The sequence below is a fragment of the Nothobranchius furzeri genome, chromosome 13, assembly GCF_043380555.1.
Source record: "Nothobranchius furzeri strain GRZ-AD chromosome 13, NfurGRZ-RIMD1, whole genome shotgun sequence".
NCBI lineage: Eukaryota > Metazoa > Chordata > Actinopteri > Cyprinodontiformes > Nothobranchiidae > Nothobranchius > Nothobranchius furzeri.
The window spans coordinates 50588686-50611427 of NC_091753.1; the positions used below are offsets into that span (position 1 = coordinate 50588686).

At 45.0% G+C, this 22742-nt stretch overlaps 1 protein-coding gene and 1 pseudogene across 1 annotated transcript; both read left to right on the forward strand.

Annotated features, from left to right (window-relative positions):
• Window positions 1-64: 64 nt before the first annotated feature.
• LOC129163938 (uncharacterized) lies at window positions 65-6013 on the forward strand (annotated as a pseudogene).
• An 11950-nt stretch (window positions 6014-17963) lies between these two features.
• On the forward strand, window positions 17964-21541 carry LOC107380594 (extracellular calcium-sensing receptor-like). The gene is made up of 8 exons (XM_054743292.2): window positions 17964-18259; window positions 18505-18799; window positions 18896-19185; window positions 19268-19556; window positions 19808-20020; window positions 20126-20347; window positions 20448-20571; window positions 20643-21541. Exons 1-8 carry the CDS (start codon window positions 17964-17966, stop codon window positions 21539-21541), a joined length of 2628 nt encoding a protein of 875 aa, XP_054599267.1.
• Window positions 21542-22742: the final 1201 nt, after the last annotated feature.

Below are 22742 nucleotides of genomic sequence, written 5' to 3' on the forward strand. Positions count from 1 at the left end.
GTGGTAATTCAGAAATTATTCTTTTCAAGTTCTATTTACCTTGTATTGTACTTGCTTCATCTATATGGCACTTGTAATAAGATCAAATCTTGATCTTTTTTATACTTTAAACAATTATTGTTCAATGACTTTTTTTATTTTTTACAGCTCAACAATATACAGTGTATTTTACTTTCCTGTAAAGGTCACACAAATGAACTGCTGAGACATATTGCCGTACATTTTGGGAGGAACACCCTTCAACTGGTGCGGGAATATGAAAGAGAATCTAGAAAACTAGCGGATTACAGGAACCACCTCCATTTCAACCTGAGATGCAGACAAAGCAGAGTTGTTCCTAAGAGCCTACGCCTAGGATCCACTGTCAGAGGGCACAGAGTGGACTTAATTCTACGAAGAGCACAAAATCAGCTTCTTAGTGAAAGGATAAGACAGGCCCATTTCACCATAGATGCCCTCCAAAGCAAGATTAGCCAGACTCTGCAATAACTGGAAACCCTTCTACCCTCTCCAAACTTAGAAGAGGTTTACAAGTTTGTGGAGAAGGCTCAGCGGGCCCAACACTCCAAAGGAAAAGAAAGACAACGCAGGAAATTCCATACCCTGCTTTCAAGAACACTCACTCCTCAGTCTGAATCTACACAACACAGAGAAGAACTTACACCGGAGGACAGTCGAAAAAAAATGGGTGAAGAACTTTTCAGACCGGAACCTCACTGAACCTGAAATGAACGTATTAGCCAAATGTCACGAGAGTGTGGCGAGGTGAGCTGAGGTGAGGCAAGGATCCACACGCGGGGAGGAAAACAGGCAGGCAGGTGAGGACTTCTAACATCGATTTATTGGAAACACACGCTGGAACACTGAAACAATGACACGACCGGGAACACAGAACAGAAGGGGTTTAAATACAAGAGGAGCGGGAGCTATGGTGATTGGGAAACAAGAGGCAGGTGGGAGCAATTAACGGAGAACAGACAAAACCTAAGAGTAGACAGGACAGGGCGTGACAGTACCCCCCCCCCCCCCCCCTCAAAGGGCGGATCCCAGACGCCCACAGGAACAAGGAGCAGGGCGGGAGGAGGGGGACCCGGAGGGAGGGCCCAGAGGAACCGAGGGACCACAGGAGAGGCGGCAGGGATCAGCAGAGTCAGGAGGCCTGCGCCTGCTGCAGATGAGGAGGCGACGGGCCCTTGGAGGTCGGCGCCTGCTGCAGATGAGGAGGCGACGGGCCCTTGGAGGCCGGCGCCTGGGGCAGATGAGGAGATGGGGACGGACCCTTGGGGGCCTGTGCCTGGGGCAGAAGAGGAGGCGACGGGCCCTGGGAGGATGGCGCCTGCGGTAGAGGAGCCCTGCAGGCTGGGCCGGGGACACAGGCAGGACCGGCGACAAAGTCCCTGCAGGCTGGACCAGAGCGACCTTCAGAGTCACCATCAGAACCGGACACGGAGGAGACGTCAGACCAGACGCGACGTCATCGGACGAGCCGACTTCAGGAGTGGAGGCGGCGACGTCATCGGACGAGCCGACTTCAGGAGTGGAGGCGGCGACGTCATCGGACGAGCCAACTTCAGGAGTGGAGGCGGCGACGTCATCGGACGAGCCAACTTCAGGAGTGGAGGCGGCGACGTCATCGGACGAGCCAACTTCAGGAGTGGAGGCGGCGACGTCATCGGACGAGCCAACTTCAGGAGTGGAGGCGGCGACGTCATCAGACGAGCCAACTTCAGGAGTGGAGGCGGCGACATCATCAGACGAGCCAACTTCAGGAGTGGAGGCGGCGACGTCATCAGACGAGCCAACTTCAGGAGTGGAGGCGGCGACGTCATCAGACGAGCCAACTTCAGGAGTGGAGGCGTCGACCCTTGGATTGGAGGCGTCGACCCTTGGATTGGAGGCGTCGACCCTTGGATTGGAGGCGTCGACCCTTGGATTGGAGGCGTCGACCCTTGGAATGGAGGCGTCGACCCTTGGAATGGAGACGTCGACCCTTGGAATGGAGGCGTCGACCCTTGGAATGGAGGCGTCGACCCTTGGAATGGAGGCGTCGACCCTTGGAATGGAGGCGTCGACCCTTGGAATGGAGGCGGTGTTGACTTTCATCCGCTTCTGGTCCTCTGGCTTCTGGACCGCCGGTCCCCGAACCGCTGACCTCTGGGCTGGTAACGTCTGCTTCTGGGCCTGCACCAGACCCATCTGCTTCTGGGCTGGTACCGTCTGCTTCTGGGCCCGCATTGTCTGCTTCTGGGCCGGAACCGGAACCGTCTGCTTCTGGGCCTGCACCGTCTGCTTCTGGACCCCCCCTGGAACAGGCCTTGAGTGAACGAGCAGTGCTAGTGCTGAAGACAGGGAGCGCAGAGCGTCGAGTCGGAGCTGATTAGAATGGGCGCTCTGTTGAAGCCGGACCAGCTCAGCCCGCTGACTGGCCAGTTCAGTTGGCTGGACTGTGGGTGTGGCTCCACCTCCCACAGATGACAGAGGAGCCGAGTGGACCGGAGGTGGGACAGCTGGTTCAGCCGGAACCGCGAACAGTTCGTCCAGCTGGAGCTCAGCGAGCAGGTGGTCCAGCTGGAGCTCAGCGAGCAGATCGTCCAGCTGGAGCCCGCGGAGTTCAGCGAGCAGATCATCTAGCTGGAGGACTTGGAGTTCGATGGTCTGACGAACCTGGGCTGTTTCAACCTGTAGACTGACGTGCTCCGCCCACAGGGCTGCGAGCGCAGCTCCTCCTCCTGCAGACACCGATTCGGCCGTAGACGGGACAGCTGGTCTGACCGGGGGCGTGTCCGAACTGGCTCGCCGAGCACGGCCAGCGGTGGGCTTGCAGCTCCGTCCTGAAGCGCAGGGCTGCGGTGGATTCCGGCGTCTCTCCCCACGCCGTGGACCAACCCCGGGGGAGCAGAAAGCCAGCCTCGTGCCCTCGAAGCTGGAGCGATCCCGGAGCATCTCTCCCTCCAACGTCCCGTCCGGTTCCGGAAGGGCGGCGAGGAACGCCGAGGCAGAAGGTCGGGGATGCCGTCTGCGGCGAGGCGGAGCTGGAGCTGGGGAAGGAGAAGCCGGTCGATAGTCGGCGGAGAAGAACTGGAATAAATACTTCCATGGGAGGATCTCCCCGCTGGACCCTTCAGGGGGTCGTGTCATTCTGTCACGAGCGTGTGGCGAGGTGAGCTGAGGTGAGGCAAGGATCCACACGCGGGGAGGAAAACAGGCAGGCAGGTGAGGACTTCTAACATCGATTTATTGGAAATACACGCTGGAACACTGAAACAATGACACGACCGGGAACACAGAACAGAAGGGGTTTAAATACAAGAGGAGCGGGAGCTATGGTGATTGGGAAACAAGAGGCAGGTGGGAGCAATTAACGGAGAACAGACAAAACCTAAGAGTAGATAGGACAGGGCGTGACACCAAAGGACTCAATTTTGCCATTGCTCCGCAACAGTTGCTCATAGTGGACCTCATCACAGCCACTGAAACTGCCATACGGACCAACAAATTATCTCATACAGAAGCAGAACAGATCAGGATGAAAGTCTCAGCTACCCTCTCCAGTGCCAAAGTCCCTCCGCCTAACCTCACGCTACAAGAAAAGAAGGCAGTCACACACAAAGTCACAGCAAAGACCACACCATCACTATATTGCGAGCTGATAAGGGAAGGTGCACCGTGGTCCTAAACACAACGGATTACCACGCAAAGATCACTACTCTCCTCAGTGACAACAACACCTATGAAGCCTTAAAGCGAGACCCCACAAGCAGCTACAAAAAGAAAGTTATAGCTTGCCTTCAAGGCCTTGAAAGGGACAAAACCATCAACCGCCTGACATATCACCACCTTTATCCAGGAAATGCCATACCCTGCATCTACGGACTTCCCATGATCCACAAGGAAGGTATCCCTCTCAGACCCATTGTCAGTAGCATAAATTCAGTCACCTACAACATCGCGAAAGACCTTGCTACTATCCTTGCACCTCTGGTGGGGAACACCCCACACCACATCAAGAACTCCACCGACTTCACTGACAAGGTCCAGAAACTTACCCTGGATCCAGATGAAACCATGTTGTCCTTTGACATAGTCTCCCTCTTCACTTGCATACCCACTACGGAGGCAGTGGAGACGGTCAGAAAACAACTACAAGAAGACAGCACCTTGGAGGACAGGACCAACTTCACACCCGATCAGATTTGCACACTGTTAGACCTCTGCCTCACCACTACATATTTCAAATACAATGAAGGTTTTTACAGACAAAAGCATGGCTGTGCCATGGGCACCCCCGTGTCACCTATTGAAGCCAACCTTTGCATGGAGGAAGTGGAAAGAAAGGCTCTTGGCTCATTTTAAAGGGAGAGCACCCAGCAACTGGTACAGATATGTGGCTGACACCTGGGTCAAAATCAAAACACAAGAAGTGGAATCCATCACTATGCACATCGATGCCGTGGACAAAAACATCAAGTTCACCAGGGAAAACATAAAGGACAACTGCTTGCCTTTCCTGGACTGCGCTGTACACCTTGAAGAAAATGGCAACCTCAACATTGAAGTGTACCGGAAGCCCACACACACGGACCAGTACCTCCTCTTCGACTCACATCACCCTCTGGAACTCAAACTTGGCAGAACATGTTCCCTCTAAGCCGGAAGGGAAAAAGAAGGAACACACACATATAAAGGAATCACTTAAAACATGTGGCTATCCTAATTGGGCGTTTATAAAGTCAGCAAAGATGCACAGAAAAGAAGACCAGACACCAGCGAGGGAGAAAAAGAAAGACAGATGCAACAACCTTGTCATCCCCTATGTAGCCGGTGTATCAGAGAAATTCAGGAGGGTTTTCTCCAAACACAACATACCAGTGTACTTCAGGCCCAGCAACACACTCAGACAGAAACTGGTTCACCCGAAAGACAAAACTCCTAAACACAAACTGAACAATGTGGTGTATGCTGTACAGTGCAGCGAGGGATGCCCAGACCTCTACATCGGAGAAACAGCCACTTCACAAGCGCGTGGCACAACATAGAAGAGCCACCTCCACGGGCGGGGGGGGGGGGGGGGGGGGGGGGGGGGACTCCCACTGGGTTTTAATCTGGGACTCTCCACCATTTGACCTTAGAACTGAAGAAGCCTCTCGGATGAGAGGTGAAACGTCTTCAAGCAACTCAAAGAAGTCCTGACGCTTTTCTTTCAAAGCTCATTAGACTACAATGACCTGGATGACTGAGAACCTTCACAGACATATTCCCTATGTCCTTTTACTTTATTTATTATGACTCAGCTTGTATACTTCAGATTTCCAAGTCCAATTAGTAATCACTCACTGCTAAAATTCATCACAGCATTTAAACCATCCCCATGGGGAGCAGTGAGCTGTTGTTGTGGCTGTGCTCAGAAACCCCAATCCAACCCTTTAAAGCTGTGTGTCAAGCAGTGTGGCATTGGGTCCCAATTTGGTGTGACCCAAGCAGGATTTGAACTCTGATCTTCCAGTCCCGGAGCATACCCGCACCCCCTGACTTGTCCAGCCCCCAAGGTCCTATGTGCATGTTTGTGTGATGATATGAGGGAGCAGGAGGAGAAAAATGTATGAGGATGGGAGGAATGGCTGGTTGGCCTAACCCCTCAAGACAGCCAGCTCCCCCACTGGCCCCAATAGGCACCTCTGCTCCCAAAATGCTACCCAGGGCCCCCAGCCCCCATCCAGATGCACTCAGGGGTAAGGCAGCCACCAGGCACCAACACATGGCCACTGCCAAGACCCCACAAGGGACCCCACTCTCAACCACAAGTAGTCCACCCCCCAAGGCAACCCAAACACCTCCAGGGCAGGGCAGCAGCCCCCCAGCCCCAGACCCCCCAGTGAACTCAACCCCAGGGAACGTCTGGATATTCCAAACTCAGACCCTCCACCCCATCACCCACATCATCCTGCAGGACAATATCAATGGCCCCTTTCATCGCTATGTGATGGAACCGATCAAAGTAGCCCAGAAAGTTTGATTTGAAGTGGAAGTAGAGGCTGTGTCAAGTGTAATATGATCTAACAAAATATTTCTGTACTGGTTAATGAAAATAATATCTCCATTTTTCCAATTTATGAGGATAGTGTTCTTAGCGATGCATATGGCAGTCAGAACCACGTGAACCAAAGGTGTTTCAATCAAGACATCATCTAGATTTCCCAGCAAACAAAAAGAGGGGGGAGTTGGGATATGACATTTCAGCAGTGTTGCCAGATCCAAAATCCCACAATATCGTACAGAGAGGCTTAAATTATCGTTTTTCAGTACAAATTATCGTACATTATAAATTTGATAATAACGTTCTATAAACGACTTCTCACTCCAATATAATGTAACAAAGAAGGTGTTTTATATTGCCCAGTTTAAATAAACATCTTTAAAACCAGTAATATAATGCTTATAAACGTGCAGAGTGTGTCGGCACCACTCCGACCTCCACTCATTGACACAGTATGCACATTTGTGCAGTCCTATTTATTTCATTTCTACACAGGTTAAAAGCACGCAACAAAACATCACAGCAGTGGAAAAACTGACCCAATAAATGACAAAGAAGCCTACTCAGTTGCTGATCTCGATCTCCTCATCTGATTCACTGTCTGTCATAGCAGAATGCCTTTAATCACCTGCACTAAGTGGTCTGTGCTTCTCATTGCAATGTTGTGCTGGGCTAAAAAGCCACATAGCTTGATTTCAGCATTTTTCCCATCATTTTTAAATTTCTCTTTTTCATTAGTTTGTAGGAGACATTTATAAACCTGTAAGCACTGAGGTGAAATCTGACTTCAGAACAGTTTAAAATTATGTAATTGACTTGGGAAAGCCACAGCAAAAGATGGTGTTACTAGATGCAATGTGAAATTATCGTACATTTGAGGATTTTTGAAACTATTGATCGTACATCGTACAGAGCCCAAAATTATGGTACGAATACGATAATTATTGTACATCTGGCAACACTGCATTTCAGACACTTTGACAGGTCCTCGCATACCCTACCCTGAAATTCTTGAACAGGTGGGCAGGACCACAGTGTATGGATGTAATCATTGGCGGATTTAGCAATTTGGGGGCCCAAGGCGAACACAGACATGGGGCCCCTTACACTAAATTTTTGACAATCTTACCTTTAACTGGATTTCCGAAAAACTCCCCTCTTCTGACATGAGTTATTTTCCCTTTTTATTAGTCCTCCTCTTTTTTTCCTGTACTTCCTTCCCTTTGAGTGCTTTCAATATTTGCTGTGCTTTATTTTTCCTGTCAGTGCTCCTGTGCTTTTGCCTTTTTTTTTCTATTTTCCATTTTGGTATATGTTTTCTTCTCTTTAAACGTTTTCCATTGTCTTTCCTTTCTGCTTCCTTTTGATGTTTACATCAAAAAATGACATCACTTTCAGAAGCTCCTCCTTGAACCGTCACCTTATTTTGGTGGAGGAGTTTGAGTGCCCTAATGATCCTAGGAGCTATGTTGTCTGGGGCACTTTGTGCCCCTGGAATGGGATCCCCATGACAAATTGGTCTTAGGTGAAGAGTGAGACAAAGAACTGTTCAGAGGATCTTTCATTGATGTAAATCAGAGAGTCGGAGTACCCGGCCCGGAGGGTTACCGGGGTCCCACCCTAGAGCCAGGCCTGGGGTTGGGGCCCGTTAGCGAGTGCCTGGTGGCCGGGTTATTGCCCATGGGGGCCGGCCGGGCCCAGCTTGAACGGATACATGGGCTCATCCAACTGTGGACCCACCACCCGCGGGAGGAACATGAAGGGTCCGGTGCAGTGTGGATCGGGTGGCAGACCGAGGCGGGAGCCTTGGCGGTCCGATCCCCAGACAAGGAAACTGGTTTTTGGGACATGGAACATTACCTCGCTAGCGGGGAAGGAGCAGGAGCTTGTGGCAGAGGTTGAGCGGTACCGGCTAGATATAGTCGGACTCACCTCGACACATAGCATTGGCTCTGGAATCCAAGTCCTTGATAGGGGGTGGTCACTCTCCTTTGCTGGAGTTGCTATGGGTGAGAGGCAGAGGGCTGGAATTGGCTTTTTGTTAGCCCCAAGACTCTCTGCCTGTGTGTAGGGGTTTACCCCGGGCGACGAGAGGGTAGCTTCCCTGTGCCTTCGGGTCGGTGAACGGGTCCTGTCTGTTGTTTGTGCTTGTGGGCCAAATATCAGTTCAGAGTACCCACACTTTTTGGAGTCCCTGGGATGAGTGCTAGATAGTGCTCCATCAGGGGACTCCATTGTCCTGCTGGGGGACTTCAATGCTCATGTGGGCAATGACAGCTTGACCTGGAGGGGTGTGATTGGAAGGAACGGCCCGCCTGATCTGAACTCAAGTGGTGTTTCGTTATTGGACTTCTGTGCAAGCCACAGTTTGGCCATAACGAACACCATGTTCGAACATAAGGATGCCCATCTGTACACTTGGTACCAGGGCAGCCTAGGTTGCAGGTCGATGATAGACTTTGTTGTCGTATCATCTGACCTGCGGCCGTATGTTTTGGACACCAGAGTGAAGAGAGGAGCAGAGCTGTCAACTGATCACCACCTAGTGGTGAGTTGGATCAGATGGCAGGGGAAGAGGCTACGTAGACCTGGCAGACCTAAACGCATAGTGAGGGTCTGCTGGGAATGCCTGGCAGAAGAACATGTCGAGACGGTCTTCAACTCCCACCTCCGGCAGAGCTTTGACCGTGTCCCGAGAGCAGTGGGGGACATTGACTCCGAGTGGGCCTTGTTCCACTCTGCGATTGTTGAGGCGGCTGTTGCTAGCTGTAGTCGCAAGGTTGCCGGTGCCAGTCGTGGTGGCAACCCCCGTACCCGCTGGTGGACACCAGAGGTTTGGGGAGCCGTCAGGCTGAAGAAGGAGGCCTACAGGGCGTGGCTGGTCTATGGGTCTCCGGAGGCAGCAGACAGGTACCGGATAGCCAAGCGGGGTGCAGCAGTGGCAGTTACAGAGGCAAAATCTCGGGCGTGGGAGGAGTTTGGTGAGGCCATGGAGAAAGACTATGGATCGGCTCCAAAGAGGTTCTGGCAAACTGTCCGGCACCTCAGGAGAGGAAGGCAGCAACTCGCTCACACTGTTTACAGTGAGGATGGGGAGCTGTTGACGTCAACTGGGGCTATAGTCGGATGGTGGAAGGAATACTTTGAGGAGCTCCTCAATCCCACCTATGCGCATTCCGAGGAGGAACCAGAGCCGGGAGACCTGGGGATGGACTGTCCAATCTCGGGGGCAGAAGCTGCTGAGGTAGTCAAACAACTACACAGAGGCGGAGCCCCGGGGGCAGATGACATTCGTCCTGGGTATCTCAAGGCTATGGATGCTGAAGGACTGTTGTGGTTGACACGTCTCTGCAACATCGCATGATCATTGGGGGCAGTTCCTGTGGAGTGGCAGACCGGGGTGGTGGTCCCCATCTTTAAGAAGGGTGACCTGAGGGTGTGTTCCAACTATAGGGGATCACACTCCTCAGCCTCCCTGGAAAGGTATACTCCAAGGTAATGGAGAGGAGGGTCCGATTGATAGCTGAATCTCAGATTGAGGAGGAGCAATGTGGTTTTCGTCCTGGCCGTGGAACTGTGGACCAGCTCTATACCCTTGCAAGGGTGATGGAGGGGGCATGGGAGTTTGCCCAACCAATCCACATGTGTTGTGTGGATTTGGAGAAGGCTTATGACCGTGTCCCCAGGGGCACCCTGTGGGGGAAGCTCCAGGAGTATGCACTCAAAAAAAGGAAATCTCACTGTCATTGGCAATAAGACATATTATCATGTTAGAAGTAATCAAAAACTATGTATTTTTTACATTTACTTATGTTATTTGTTTTATTTGAAAGCAAATAATTGCAATGTCGGATGTACTTAACTGTGTAAGTAACACCAACTCAAGTTTGTAATGTAAATATTAAGTCTAACAAAAGGCACTTTGTAAATCGGTGTAGTTTGTCCCTTGGAAGACTCCGTATGTACTGGCTAATTTATTTTCATTGCGGAGGGAGCCACATGTCTATGGAGAGAGTTACATGCAGTGGAAAGAGCCAAATTCACCTTTCAATACGGGTAAGTGAAAGTCTTTCTTACTGATTTACGAAACTATTCTGTGTGAAACTGTTAAATTACTGACAAAAATTGGTTAAGTATATTGGCAAACATTGTTCCATTAAGTCCTGTTAGCTTAGCTGGTGTGGTTAGCTCCATTAACTAAGTGAAAGTCTTTCTTACTGATTTATGAAACTATTCTGTGTAAAGCTGTTAAATTACTGACAAGAATTCGGTAAATATGTCGGGGAACAATGATTCCATTAGTCCTGTTAGCTTAGTTTGTATGGTTAGCTCCGCTAGCATGCTAGCTCCGTTATCACAGCTACAACCGAACCCCAGCAGTGTGGCCGCCCGCCACGGCTGAAATCCCACCGCCACGCCTACAAGATCCCAAGTTTTTTTTTTTTTTTTGGCGCTAGCTGTTTCCCGAAGAAGCAGCGGGAACTACTGTGTTGTCGCTTGTGATCACAGCAGGCGGGCAGCAAGGAGGAGCAGGCGGGGCACGGTGAAGTTACAGCATGAGTTACTGAGTTTAAAATTAGAAAGGTAGCAGTGGATATATTGCGTTTTGGTTTTCATGTTTCAATAGCATTAAGATAAACGAGTGTTGACGATCTTGACAGGGTTTCCTCCAGTGCTTATTAGGCCAGGTTTTCCTCCCCCCACCAGGCTAAGCATAACTTATTCATGTAAAATGTATTTATTTTTTCATGTCTGACTTTAACCGCATCTAATACTGTATTACGGCATGAGCGCAACAGCGACAACTTAATATCAATGTGTGAGCAGCGTGAGAGGTCGGGTGTTTTCATCTGAACCCTTAAAACCTCCAGCAGGCTACGTTGCACTATTGACGTGTTAGCACGCGGCACTAACAACTTAGCGACGTGACATGTCTTGGAGAAAGCGTAAAAACATGTTGGACGCTTCTTCTGAAGCGGGAAAATAACACCTCTTCTTAAGCAGAGCACGACGTTGCCTCAGTTCATTCACGGCCGAGCCGGACTGAGCTCGATAACATTGACCCAGCACAGCCACTGGGTCGTTGGAGCTGACCCATGACTGCCTGATGGAAAACTAGCAGGTTCATCAGACTTGTAAAGTTTTTTGTTTTTGCAGGGGACCCCCTGTATTTTACCGCTCCCTCCTGCAGTCTTTCCCTGTTAAAATGTAAAATGATTCTGTAAATTATGTGTATCAATAGAAAAAATCTCTGCCTCTGCCAGCTGCAGTAAATGTAGTTTCCAAATAATAAATAAGAGGTGCATTCATCTATGTATCTCCTTTGATCCGCATTAGTGATATTCTCAGCACCAGAACAGTGAAGCAAAGAAATAGATTCCTGAGTTTGTTAGTAATTCTATTTGTTAAGTGCATCTAACTTTTTCTATTTTTCTCTGAAATGAGATCAAAGCAATGCTTCTATGGGTTGGCTCCACTCTGCACTAGAAAATTTTACTTTATTTTGAAACGTGTCATAATTTCGTTCAGAACCACAGGTCAAGCATTTTATTTACCTTTACATGTTTCGATGGAGTCTGCTTTATTTGCACTTATGCACATACTTTAGTTTGTTATAATAATTTAGTGTTAGCCTGTGCAGGTGCTATGTATGTTGATGAGGCACTGTTTCATTGTTTTATATAAATACAATATGTTATGCAAATTTACAAAATGTAAATACAAAGGATATTTCCCTCATTCCAGTGTCATGTATTATTTTTTCAATTGAAGTAATAGTCTTCAGTAGGGACACCAGGTCCATAGAAAGCATAAATATGTTAACAAATATTTAATTTAGCATAATTAGTCTTCACTTTAGAAAGAGTCTCAAAATAGGCTTAATTAGCTATTAGCTATCCACTTAATTAATAATGCTTAAATGGATTAATAAGAACTTTGTTCATGGTTTGTTAAGTAAGAATAAGCCATAAAAAACAGCTTTTACATGAAACTAGTCATTAGAAGTTAAGCATTAATTAATGTGTTTGTCAGTTGCTTAAAAGTACTTTGTTAATGGTTTGTTACTTATGAATAAGAAATGAGAAAACAGCTTTTAGGGACTAATCATTAAAAACAAAGCATTAATTAATGCATTGGTTAATTGTTTATTAAGTAAGAGTCATTGTTAATTAATTATTTGTTAGTAGTTACTTACATGTTTGTTCATGTGTAATTAAGGCTAAATAAGATGTAGTTATTATAAAGTGTTACTTAAAATGGTAATAAAAAGTGCAAAGTGTGTGTAACTCCTCCTTTTTTCAGAACAACCTCAGCTTTCAGTGTCTGGTTTGTATTTAGAATTTATTTCTATTAAAGCCTTTAAAAAATCAGCTTAAAAGTGATAAAAGCAAAAAAAACGGATTTGATTGTTTTACATTTATTACTGAACAGGAACTTCTAAATTACTGGGCAAACAATTTGGAATGAACAATTTAAACTTTGAACTGTAATGCATCTATTCTTAAAAAAGTGTGAACCTTGGTATCTTTTTTAGCAGTTTTTAAGACCATTTATTTTTGTAAACTTTCAGACGTTTTTATTTGATGTGGTAGACCTTGAAGCAGTTTCTCTCCAGCTGCAGGCAGAGTCCTGCACACCTCACACTGCCATGGGGTGCTTCTCTTGCACACCGTGCACTGCTATACCAAAAACTTTTGTTTTAGCAAAAATAATTATTTATTGTGAACAGATAAATAATGCTGGAATGAAGCTGAATCTTACAAATAGCAAATAGTTGAAGGATGTTCAAATAAAAATTTAAAAAGTAAATACTGAGCAAACATTCATACCTGTCCTTCTTCGTGGTCACTGTCTTCAGATATAAGCCTTCTGGGACACCTAATAGATTGTGTTGATTTTCTTTGAGGCATTTCCATAATTTCATGCCGGCTTTTTATGCTAATTAGCTTCCCCGTTCCGTTATCCGCTTTCACCAAGGCGCTGCACTCCGTTTCAGTCAGGCTGTACAGCAGGATGTCCCCTCATAGCCAGTGGCGGCTGGTGAAAAATATTTTTGGTGGGGCTGTGCTATTTTTTATTTTTAAACAAACTTGTGCTTTCTGAGCTTTGTGCACAACTTCACTATTTCCTGAATTAAGCACAGCTCTTTTATTTCCTGTCTTACATCATTGGACAAACTGATTAATCCAGGTGTGTCTGACTATTGGCACGCTGCCTTGCAGACCAAGGTTGAAAAATACTGCATTAAATTGCACATAAAATAACGTGACCATAAATGGTAAATAGGCAATGCAAGAGGCAAGTAACAAAAACATTTTGTTTAATTTCAACATTTGAGTGAACACGAAAAATTATAAGCAGGCCACTGTTACAGTAATGGTAGTAAACACTACTTAGACAAAATGCCAGAAATTTACACTGTTACATATTTCTGGAGTGTTGTGCTAAGGTCAACTTTATACAAAGATCAAGTGGATGCATTTGTGTTTGTGTGATACCTCATTTGTACAGAAATTTTGCCCTTCTGAGTGGCAAAGCTCTCGATTAGCTTTTTATTGAAGTCAGGAATGTTTGTGACAAGCTTTTTTTCCATGGAGAGCATGGCAAGAGCATTCAGCCCATCCTGTGTCATGGTGTTCCTCAAGGAAAGTCTTAACCCTCTTTAAAGTAGATAAATAAAAAAACAACAGATAAGTACATAGGAAACACTTTCATAGGAAATAATGTCATCAGTATCCTCTTACAAATGTCATATTTCCCAGTTTTTGGGACAATAAAACATTTCTGATTCTCAATCAGATGTTTATACATTTGAGGTAAAAACATCTAATTGAGAATCAGAAATGTTTTATTGTCCCAAAAGCTGGGGAATTTGTTTGCTGCAGCAGAAGTGTAACAAGTAAAATGGAATCAGATTGATGTATGTACAAATTTACATGAAATACACATTTACGTGATTAAATATGTATAATAAGTATGTGTGTTGAAATTAGTTTTTACAGTTATTGCACATTAAACATGTTATTTAACAAATGTCCCGGTTTGTGGGACAACCAAAGATTTCTGATTCTGATTGTGTTGTTCACAGAAATATAATGTACAGCTTACCTCTGCACCCAGCTGCTGTCCAAACGTCCTCCGTTTCCCTCGTCGAGCTGCATGGCAATGATAGCTCTGCCTAGGGTGGCTAGCTTCACCGTGTTGTTCTCCATGTGTGACCGGGATGACTCGTGTTTCTTCACCTTCTCAGAAAAATGTTTCTTGTCTGTGACTCCTGACTCAATCCATGCCTTATCTGTCCCAGCCGTTTTGAATAACAAACACGGAAAGCAAAATAACGCATTAGCGTGATTGCATCCAGCTAGCCTAGCCTTCCTGGTGTACCAATTTCGGGAGAAGCCTCGTGTGTACAGTTTACCTCTCTCCTTCTCCTGCTGGCTTATCTTTACGTCGGGCTGATCTGGTCCAAGCTCTTTGACATTAAGTTTTTCCACCATAGTTCTCCTCTCGAACGGATACTGGAGAAGAGACCGAACTGAATTCAGTGGCTGCTGAGATCCGGTATCCATGCTGGTTGTAGTCACTGGCGGCGTTCATGTTACATTTGCGTCACGACCAAAAACGATTCTGCCGAGTTCTACCGAACACCAACGAAACCTTTGGCGGTAGCTCTATCGCCCATCATGCTTCTGAAACAACGTCGACGCTGACTGGATACATTCCCATTCCTACCCTTTGATTTTCTTGTCAGCAATTGGACGGCTGGTCCCGTCCTGTTTGGGCGCTTCAAAAACAGCCTCCAATGCTCGGCAGAGACCGGCAGAGACCAATATATATATATGTATATATATATATATATATATATATATATATATATATATATATATATATATATATGATTTATTTTTGTTACAAAACACACAATTAACTTAGAATATGTGATTATTGTTAATTTTATTTATTTATTTTTTTAAATAAAAATTTAAAACACTGGGGAAAACTGGGAGGGCAGCGCCCTATCGCCCTCTACTGGCCAGCCGCCACTGCTCATAGCGATATTTTCCATAACTCTGATTGCTTCATGCTATATATCGTTGGAAAGCTGCTTTTATGTACTTTTAGGAACCGTTCGAGTTATTTGAATCTGATTAGCCATTCAAAAGTTATAAAACAGAGCATTTTGGATGACAAACTAAGCACTTCTCTGAATGTGTGTTGTGATTCGTTGCGCTCAAGACAGAAAATCTCGGGGGCTACCCTGATGTATTTTATATGAACGAAAAGCCCCATTTTTAATCTTTTCAGCACTTTTGGAATTTTAATGATATCTTGAATGGTTCAGGAATTATGTTAATGAGAAGTGCGCATGTCCAATCCCGTCTGCAGTGACAGGTTGGTAATAAGAATATTGTGGCATTAACAGAGGGGTGCCGGCGATCAGGGCTAGGGGGCCCCCCAACACAAGGGGGCCTCAGGCGACCTATGCCTAATGGTAAAACCACCACTGGATGTAATTATCAGGAATGTTGTTTGTGCAGCGTGGGCAGGTGTCAGACGACACAAACCCAATCCTGAATATCTGATGACCCCGGCAGACTACTATTAGGCCACTGAGAGGATTTGGTGCTGTAGTCATTAACCACTCTTTGTGAGAATTCAATATTTGGCTTGATGGCAACATCTGGTGCAAATTTTGTCTCAATAACTGACTTAAAAATGTCCTTACTGAAAAAAATACTGATGTGTTAAATACTTATTTTCCCTGCTGTTTTTTTTAAATATTCTTTTTGTCATTTCTTAAACAATATGAATGAAAATACAAAAACATTTTTCCCACTTATGGTTAGAGATGTTCTGAAGCCATTTATTGTGAAAAAAATGTGTAAACTTATTTCTGATGGAAATAATAATCCTGAAATTAAATTTAGGTGAGACTTGTAGCTTTTGTACAGAAATGTAGAAAGAAGGAGGTAAAAAGTACATGGTTTCACTTTCTAAAACAGTCATAAGACAAAAACAACAACAACAACAACAACTGAAATTCACAGAAGTCATTCTGTGAATTCTAATCGGAATCTGGCGCCCTTGAGCCTGAAAGGCTCCAATGAAAACTCCCCCCTCAGAAGATATGTGGAATGTGCCGTCGCTATGGCAACTCAACTCTGTCTCCTTTCCCAGCTTGGGCGGGACTGCGGGAAGGCCGCTGAAGCGTCCAGGGTCACTGCAACCCTCCAACCCTCAATGCTCCTCCCCTATCCACACTGAGGTGACATGCGCTGCTTCATCGTGGCTGCAGGAACTGAAGTTGGGATAGTCCCAACCCACCACCCCTCCTAGTGGACACTTATGTTGTGTTGTCTGAAGTCTGTTGCATATCTGTCTGAGGTGTTTTTTTGCAGAGCAAAGCTGCCCTCCTGGTGGGAGGGTAACTCTGAAGTGCCTTTTCTTCCCTCCACCTGAACCAATCCTCATGTAACCCTTTCATCTCTATTAAGGTAGCGCGACTCAGGGTTGCGAATGACCACAGTCACCAATTATTGTCAAGTGTCTTGCCCATGTATGTCTGATCTCTGAATTGTGTGTACTGAAACTCTAATTTCCCTCTGGGATTAAAGTATCTTTGATTTGATTTGATTTGAAATTGTATATTTTGGCATGACTTTTTAGAAGTTAAAATACATTAAAGTGACAATTGTGTATTTTCACCTTTAATCTCAGGAACAATTCATCTAAATCAGGGGTGTCAACCTCATTTTAGCTCAGGGGCCACAATGAGGGAAATCTAGTCCCAAGTGGGCCGGACGGGTAAATAAAAAAAAAAAACTTCAGAGTGTTTTCTTTGTTTTAATACAATCAATATAAAACAAGACTGGAGCCTAAGGACAGTGTAGTACAAGTACAACACCTGAAGTGTACTTGAAAATTTGAAAAAATAAAAAATCAATCAATAAAAAAAACATTCCTCAGTGATTCAAAGAGCTTACAGATCACATGGCTAGATCAGTTTCATGCAGCACTTAAAGTATATTTGACTCATTTTACTTAACATCTTTTAGCTTTCTCCAGTCACATCCTGAGTGGCGGCCATCTTCAGGATGTGATTCAAGTTCTTGTGTGAGCCTTGAGCGCAGCTTTGTTTTATTTATACTCATTACAGAGAAAACTTGCTCACAAAGATAAGTTTATTTTCACTCTACATTGTAAAGTATGAAAATAAAGTTTAGACAACCATCTCGCTGGCCGGATTTAACCCGCTTGTGGGCCGGATCCGGCCCGCGGGCCGCATGTTTGACACCCCTGGTCTAAATGTTGTTGAAAATGAAAAAAAAGATGTCCAGTTGTTGAAAAATATTGGTGGCAAACATTGTTATTTTGGAAGTTGACAAAATAAGCAGGGGTCTCTTCCTTGACTATATATACATTTATTAAATTAGTTGTATTTTCATATAGATTACTTGAATTATTTCTGTCTGTTTCATATACTGAACAAATATGAGGCCTTTTAGAAGAGGTAAGACGTTCAGATATCAGGAGATAAGACTCTAGATCCTGTATCTAGATCCACAGTAAAGAATAAAATGTATTTATTTCTACTAAAGACCACTGCAAATGTATTCAAATAATGAGTGAAGGACCTCTTTATGGATTATTTCAAAATTCAGTACTGAAAATTGCATTTAACCAAAATACAGACCAAAAATATCAATTTAAAACAAACGTTCAAATCAATTACTCATACACTCAATTTCATCTTAGTAATTAAACTATTAAAAAAACGGACAACTGAAATCCACAGAAGTCATTAAAAGATACAAGCACAGATGGGTGGGTGGGAGCATCTTGGTTCAGATAAACATGACGACATATAATCGAAGGTGCAGATCAAACAATAAGAGCACACTTCAGCTGTAATACAGTCAGGTGTAGAATGGAGACCAGACTTGTCTTTATTGGCCTTCACTTGCTGGAGCTGACATCTGTTGTATTTGCTGTGTCTCTGAATGATACAAAACAAAAGATTGAACCTTCAGAGAATCAAACTGCTGCCGGTGTCAGTATCGAGGCTTCTTCAAACAAGTGCATCCTGCAGAATAGCCCTCTTTTACCTGCATTCGCAGCGGATGGAGACTTTGTTATTGGAGGTGTTTTCTTTTTACACTACAAACTGCACACAGTGGTTAATGACTACAGCACCAAGCCCGAGTCTCTAAGATGCACAGGGAGGTTAGTGAGAGGATGAAGTGGCTGAAGAAAAGTCAGATTTCTATGACAGTTGTGTGATCTCCTCATCTACTTTATTTTAACTACATTTTAATTGAACTTTGATGTATTCTTGTTATACTCACAGAATGCTACATCACTTATTTATTTAGCTTTGTGGTTGTTATGTTGGTAATTTGCCTGCCTTCTCCTATTTTTCCATCCTTTATTACGTAAATTTCTGCACTAACCATTCAGATTTTCTGCAGCCTTATTTCCAGACAACTGCGCTTTTCTCGAACAATGATCTTTGCCATCAATGAGATAAACAACAGCACAGAGCTGCTGCCAGGTATCAAACTTGGATATCAGATATATGACTCCTGCGCCTCGGTACCAGTTGCAGTCCACTCTGCATTCCAGCTGTTAAATGGTTGGGACTCTGCGATTGACAAGGACAGCAGTTGTTCACAGTCTGGTGGGGTGGTGGCTGTTGTTGGAGACTCTGGATCTACTCCATCCATCAGCATGTCTCGCATCATCGGGTCATTTAACATCCCGCTGGTAGCAGTTCTGAATTTTCATTAGATAAATTACAAAAGTATACTTGGTGATTTGTTAATAGTTCTTTTTTCTACCAAAATATTTTTTTTCTTGTAGGTCAGTTACTTTGCCACGTGTGCCTGTCTGTCAGATAAGCAGCAGTACCCAACTTTTTTCAGAACAATTCCCAGTGACCAGTTCCAGGCTGATGCACTGGCCAAGCTGGTGAAACACTTTGGATGGACCTGGATAGGTGTTGTACGCTCGGATACAGATTATGGGAATTATGGTGTGGCATCTTTTCTCAATGCAGCACAGAAAGTGGGAATCTGTGTGGAATACTCTGAATCCTTCCTACGAACCGATTCACAGAGCAAGATCCAGAGAGTAGCTGATGTCATCCGCAGGTTTAAGCACAAGTTGAGATTGAACACATACATCTGTGACAGACATTTCTTGTCATAAAAATACATTTTGTTGTCTCTGCAGGTCAACAGCATTGATTGTTGTTACATTTATTGACTCTGGGGATTTGATCGTGCTTTTAGATGAGCTGGCTCTGGAGCCTCCACCACCTCGTCAGTGGATAATGAGTGACCGCTGGGTAGCTGACCCATACTTGATGACCTACAGTTTCTGTGAAGGAGCCATTGGGTTTGCAATTCAGCAATCTATCATCCCAGGTCTCAAAGAGTTCCTACTGGATCTTTCTCCCACCGAAGTAGCCTCCTCCTCAGTGCTGACTGAGTTCTGGGAGGATGCATTCAACTGCAGCTTGAACAAAAGTGAGAATGTTTAAAATAAGCTTAATGCATGCAGTAATGATTTACTTGCTCATTTTATTTTCTTGACTGATCTTAATTCTTCAAAAATTGTAATTTCTTTAGACTGTAAAAGACTTTTGATGCATTGTGAACAGGTACCACATATTATTGCAGTGAAAAGGGGGGAAAAAAACACAGAACCACTGAACACAATAATTGTTCCAATACTTTATAACAAGTGGAGTTTGTTTCTCATTTCTATTGTGGTATAGGAACTAAAACAGACAAACAATTGTGTGATGGTACTGAAGATTTAAAAACGTTAAAAAACTCATACACAGATACAACTCAGTTAAGAATTACTGCCATGGTGCACAAGGCTGTTTATGCTATAGCTCATGCTATTCACAATGCTGTGTGTTGGGAAGCAGTTGTCTCCACTAAGTGTGAAAAACATTTAAGATCAGATTCTAATCAGGTGAGTGCAAATAAAACTATTCAAATGGTGTCCTTAACTTTTCTGTCTGGTAAACCCAAGTTTAACATTCTATATTTTCCCCCTCCGTTCTTTAATACTTGACAGATTTTTGAAAAACTGCAAAATGTCAACTTTTCCCGCAACACTTATTCTGTATCATTTGATGCTAATGGGGACTCTTTGGCTTTTTATGAGCTGGTCAACTGGCAGAAGAGAGAGAGTGGAGTTATTGAGCTGGTAACAGTAGGGTACTATGATGCATCACTGCCTAAAGGACAGGAGTTTCATGTCAACAACAACATATCATGGCTGAAGGGTAGCACGCAAGTAAAAATCTTAATGATCACAATTTTTGAACAACACAAATTAGTTTAATACATATCTAAACCTACTCCTTCAATACTGTAATTTTGACCCTTTTTAACAGGTCCCAGTATCAGTGTGCTCTGAGAGTTGTCGTCCAGGAACTCGTAAAGTCCTGCAGAAAGGAAAACCCATCTGCTGCTACGATTGTATACCATGTCCTGAAGGAGAGATTAGTAACACGACAGGTATGTTTCCTTTTTCTGTGCACTCTTATATATTTCCCAGTGCTAATGACTTGTTTTGATAAATCTTGCAGATTCTCCAGACTGTTTCCCGTGTCCCAGTGAATCGTGGCCTAATGCACAAAGAGACGCTTGTTTCCCCAAACCTGTGGAGTTTCTTTCCTATGATGAAGTCCTGGCAATCATCCTGGCTGCATTCTCTGTTAGTGGGGCCTGTCTGGCCATCATAACAGCAGCTATTTTCTTTCATCACAGAACAACTCCAATTGTCAGAGCCAACAACTCTGAGCTGAGCTTCCTGCTGCTCTTCTCTCTGACTCTGTGTTTCTTATGTTCATTAACTTTCATCGGAGCTCCCTCTGATTGGTCCTGCATGCTGCGACACACAGCGTTTGGTATCACCTTTGTTCTCTGTATCTCCTGTGTTCTTGGCAAAACTGTAGTGGTTTTAATGGCCTTTAAAGCCACACTTCCAGGTAGTAATGTCATGAAATGGTTTGGGCCTCCACAGCAAAGAATGGCTGTTGTGTTTCTCACATTTATTCAAGTTTTGATGTGTACAATTTGGTTGTTACTCAGCCCTCCATTCCCAGTGAAGAATCTGAGCACATACAAGGAGAAGATCATCCTGGAATGTGCATTAGGTTCTGCTGTTGGGTTCTGGGCTGTGCTCGGGTACATTGGCCTGCTGGCTGTTTTCTGCTTTGTGTTAGCTGTTCTAGCTCGGAAACTACCTGATAATTTTAATGAAGCCAAGCTGATAACCTTCAGCATGCTGATATTCTGTGCAGTGTGGCTCACCTTCATCCCAGCATATGTCAGCTCTCCTGGAAAATTTACTGTAGCTGTGGAGATATTTGCTATTCTGGCCTCCAGTTTTGGACTGATTCTGTGTATATTTGCTCCAAAGTGTTTCATCATCTTATTTCAGCCTGAGAAGAATTCCAAGAAACACGTAATGATTAATACTTAACTGGGGTGCTCTAGAATGTAGGAAATACAATTGCTACAGCTATTTATATTATTTATTTTTATGGATACATCTTCCACCAATGTATGTACAGTTAAATGTGATTGAGTTGAAAACGTTTCTCCTGAAATGTACACAGTTCAATAAAAATTGTTTGGCTTACTTCGAAGTTTTTTTTCAACAAAATCCTCATGAAATAGTCAAGCACAAGCAGCTAGACACAACACATAAAGTGTACCGGTAAGGGTAATATTAAAATATAGAATACTTTATGATCATTATAAAAACTTCAACGCCTTTTTCAGTAGAGTTGATAGTAAACAACACATTTAAAGAAACATTTATTTTTAGTTGTGGTAAAAAAAAAAATTCACATCTTAGATATGAGATCATGAACAATTAATATTTTGCTCTGTTTAAAAACATTGGTAACACCTTATAATGGGGGTATTCAATTCCGGGCCTTGAGGGCTGGTATCTAGCATGTTTTAATGGTTTTTCTGGTCAAACACACTTGATTCAGTGGATCAATCCCCTAGCAGCTCAACAGGCTCTACAGTAGCCTGTTAATCACCTGTGTTAAAGCTGAGTGTCACGACGTGCTGCGGAGTGGAGCGAAGCTGGGGTGAGGATCCAGACGCGGGAGGAAGACAGGCAGACAGGTAGGAACGTGTAAAACAATATTTTATTAAGGAGCACGCTAGACAACTGAAACAATGAACCGACACAAGACACAAAACACAAGGGGTTTAAATACAGGAGGACCGGGAGCTAAGGTGATTGGGAAAACAAGAGGCAGGTGGGAGTAATTAACGAGACACAAAGCTGAACCAAACAGGGAGACAGGACAGGGTGTGACAGTACCCCCCCCCCCCCCCCCCCAAAAGGGCGGATCCCAGACGCCCACAGGAACAAGGAGCAGGGCGGGAGGAGGGGGACCCAGAGGGAGAGCCCAGAGGAACCGAGGGACAGATGGAGAGGCAGCAGGGACCAGCAGAGTCCGGGGGCCTGCGTCTGGGACAGAGGAGGAGACGACGGGCCCTTGGGGGCCGGCGCCTGCGGCAGTAGAGGAGGCGGCGGGCCCTTGGAGGCCGGCGCCTGCGGCAGATGAGGAGGCGGCGGGCCCTTGGAGGCCGGCGCCTGCGGGAGAGGAGAAGGCGACGGGCCCTTGGAGGCCGGCGCCTGCGGCAGAGGAGCTCTGCAG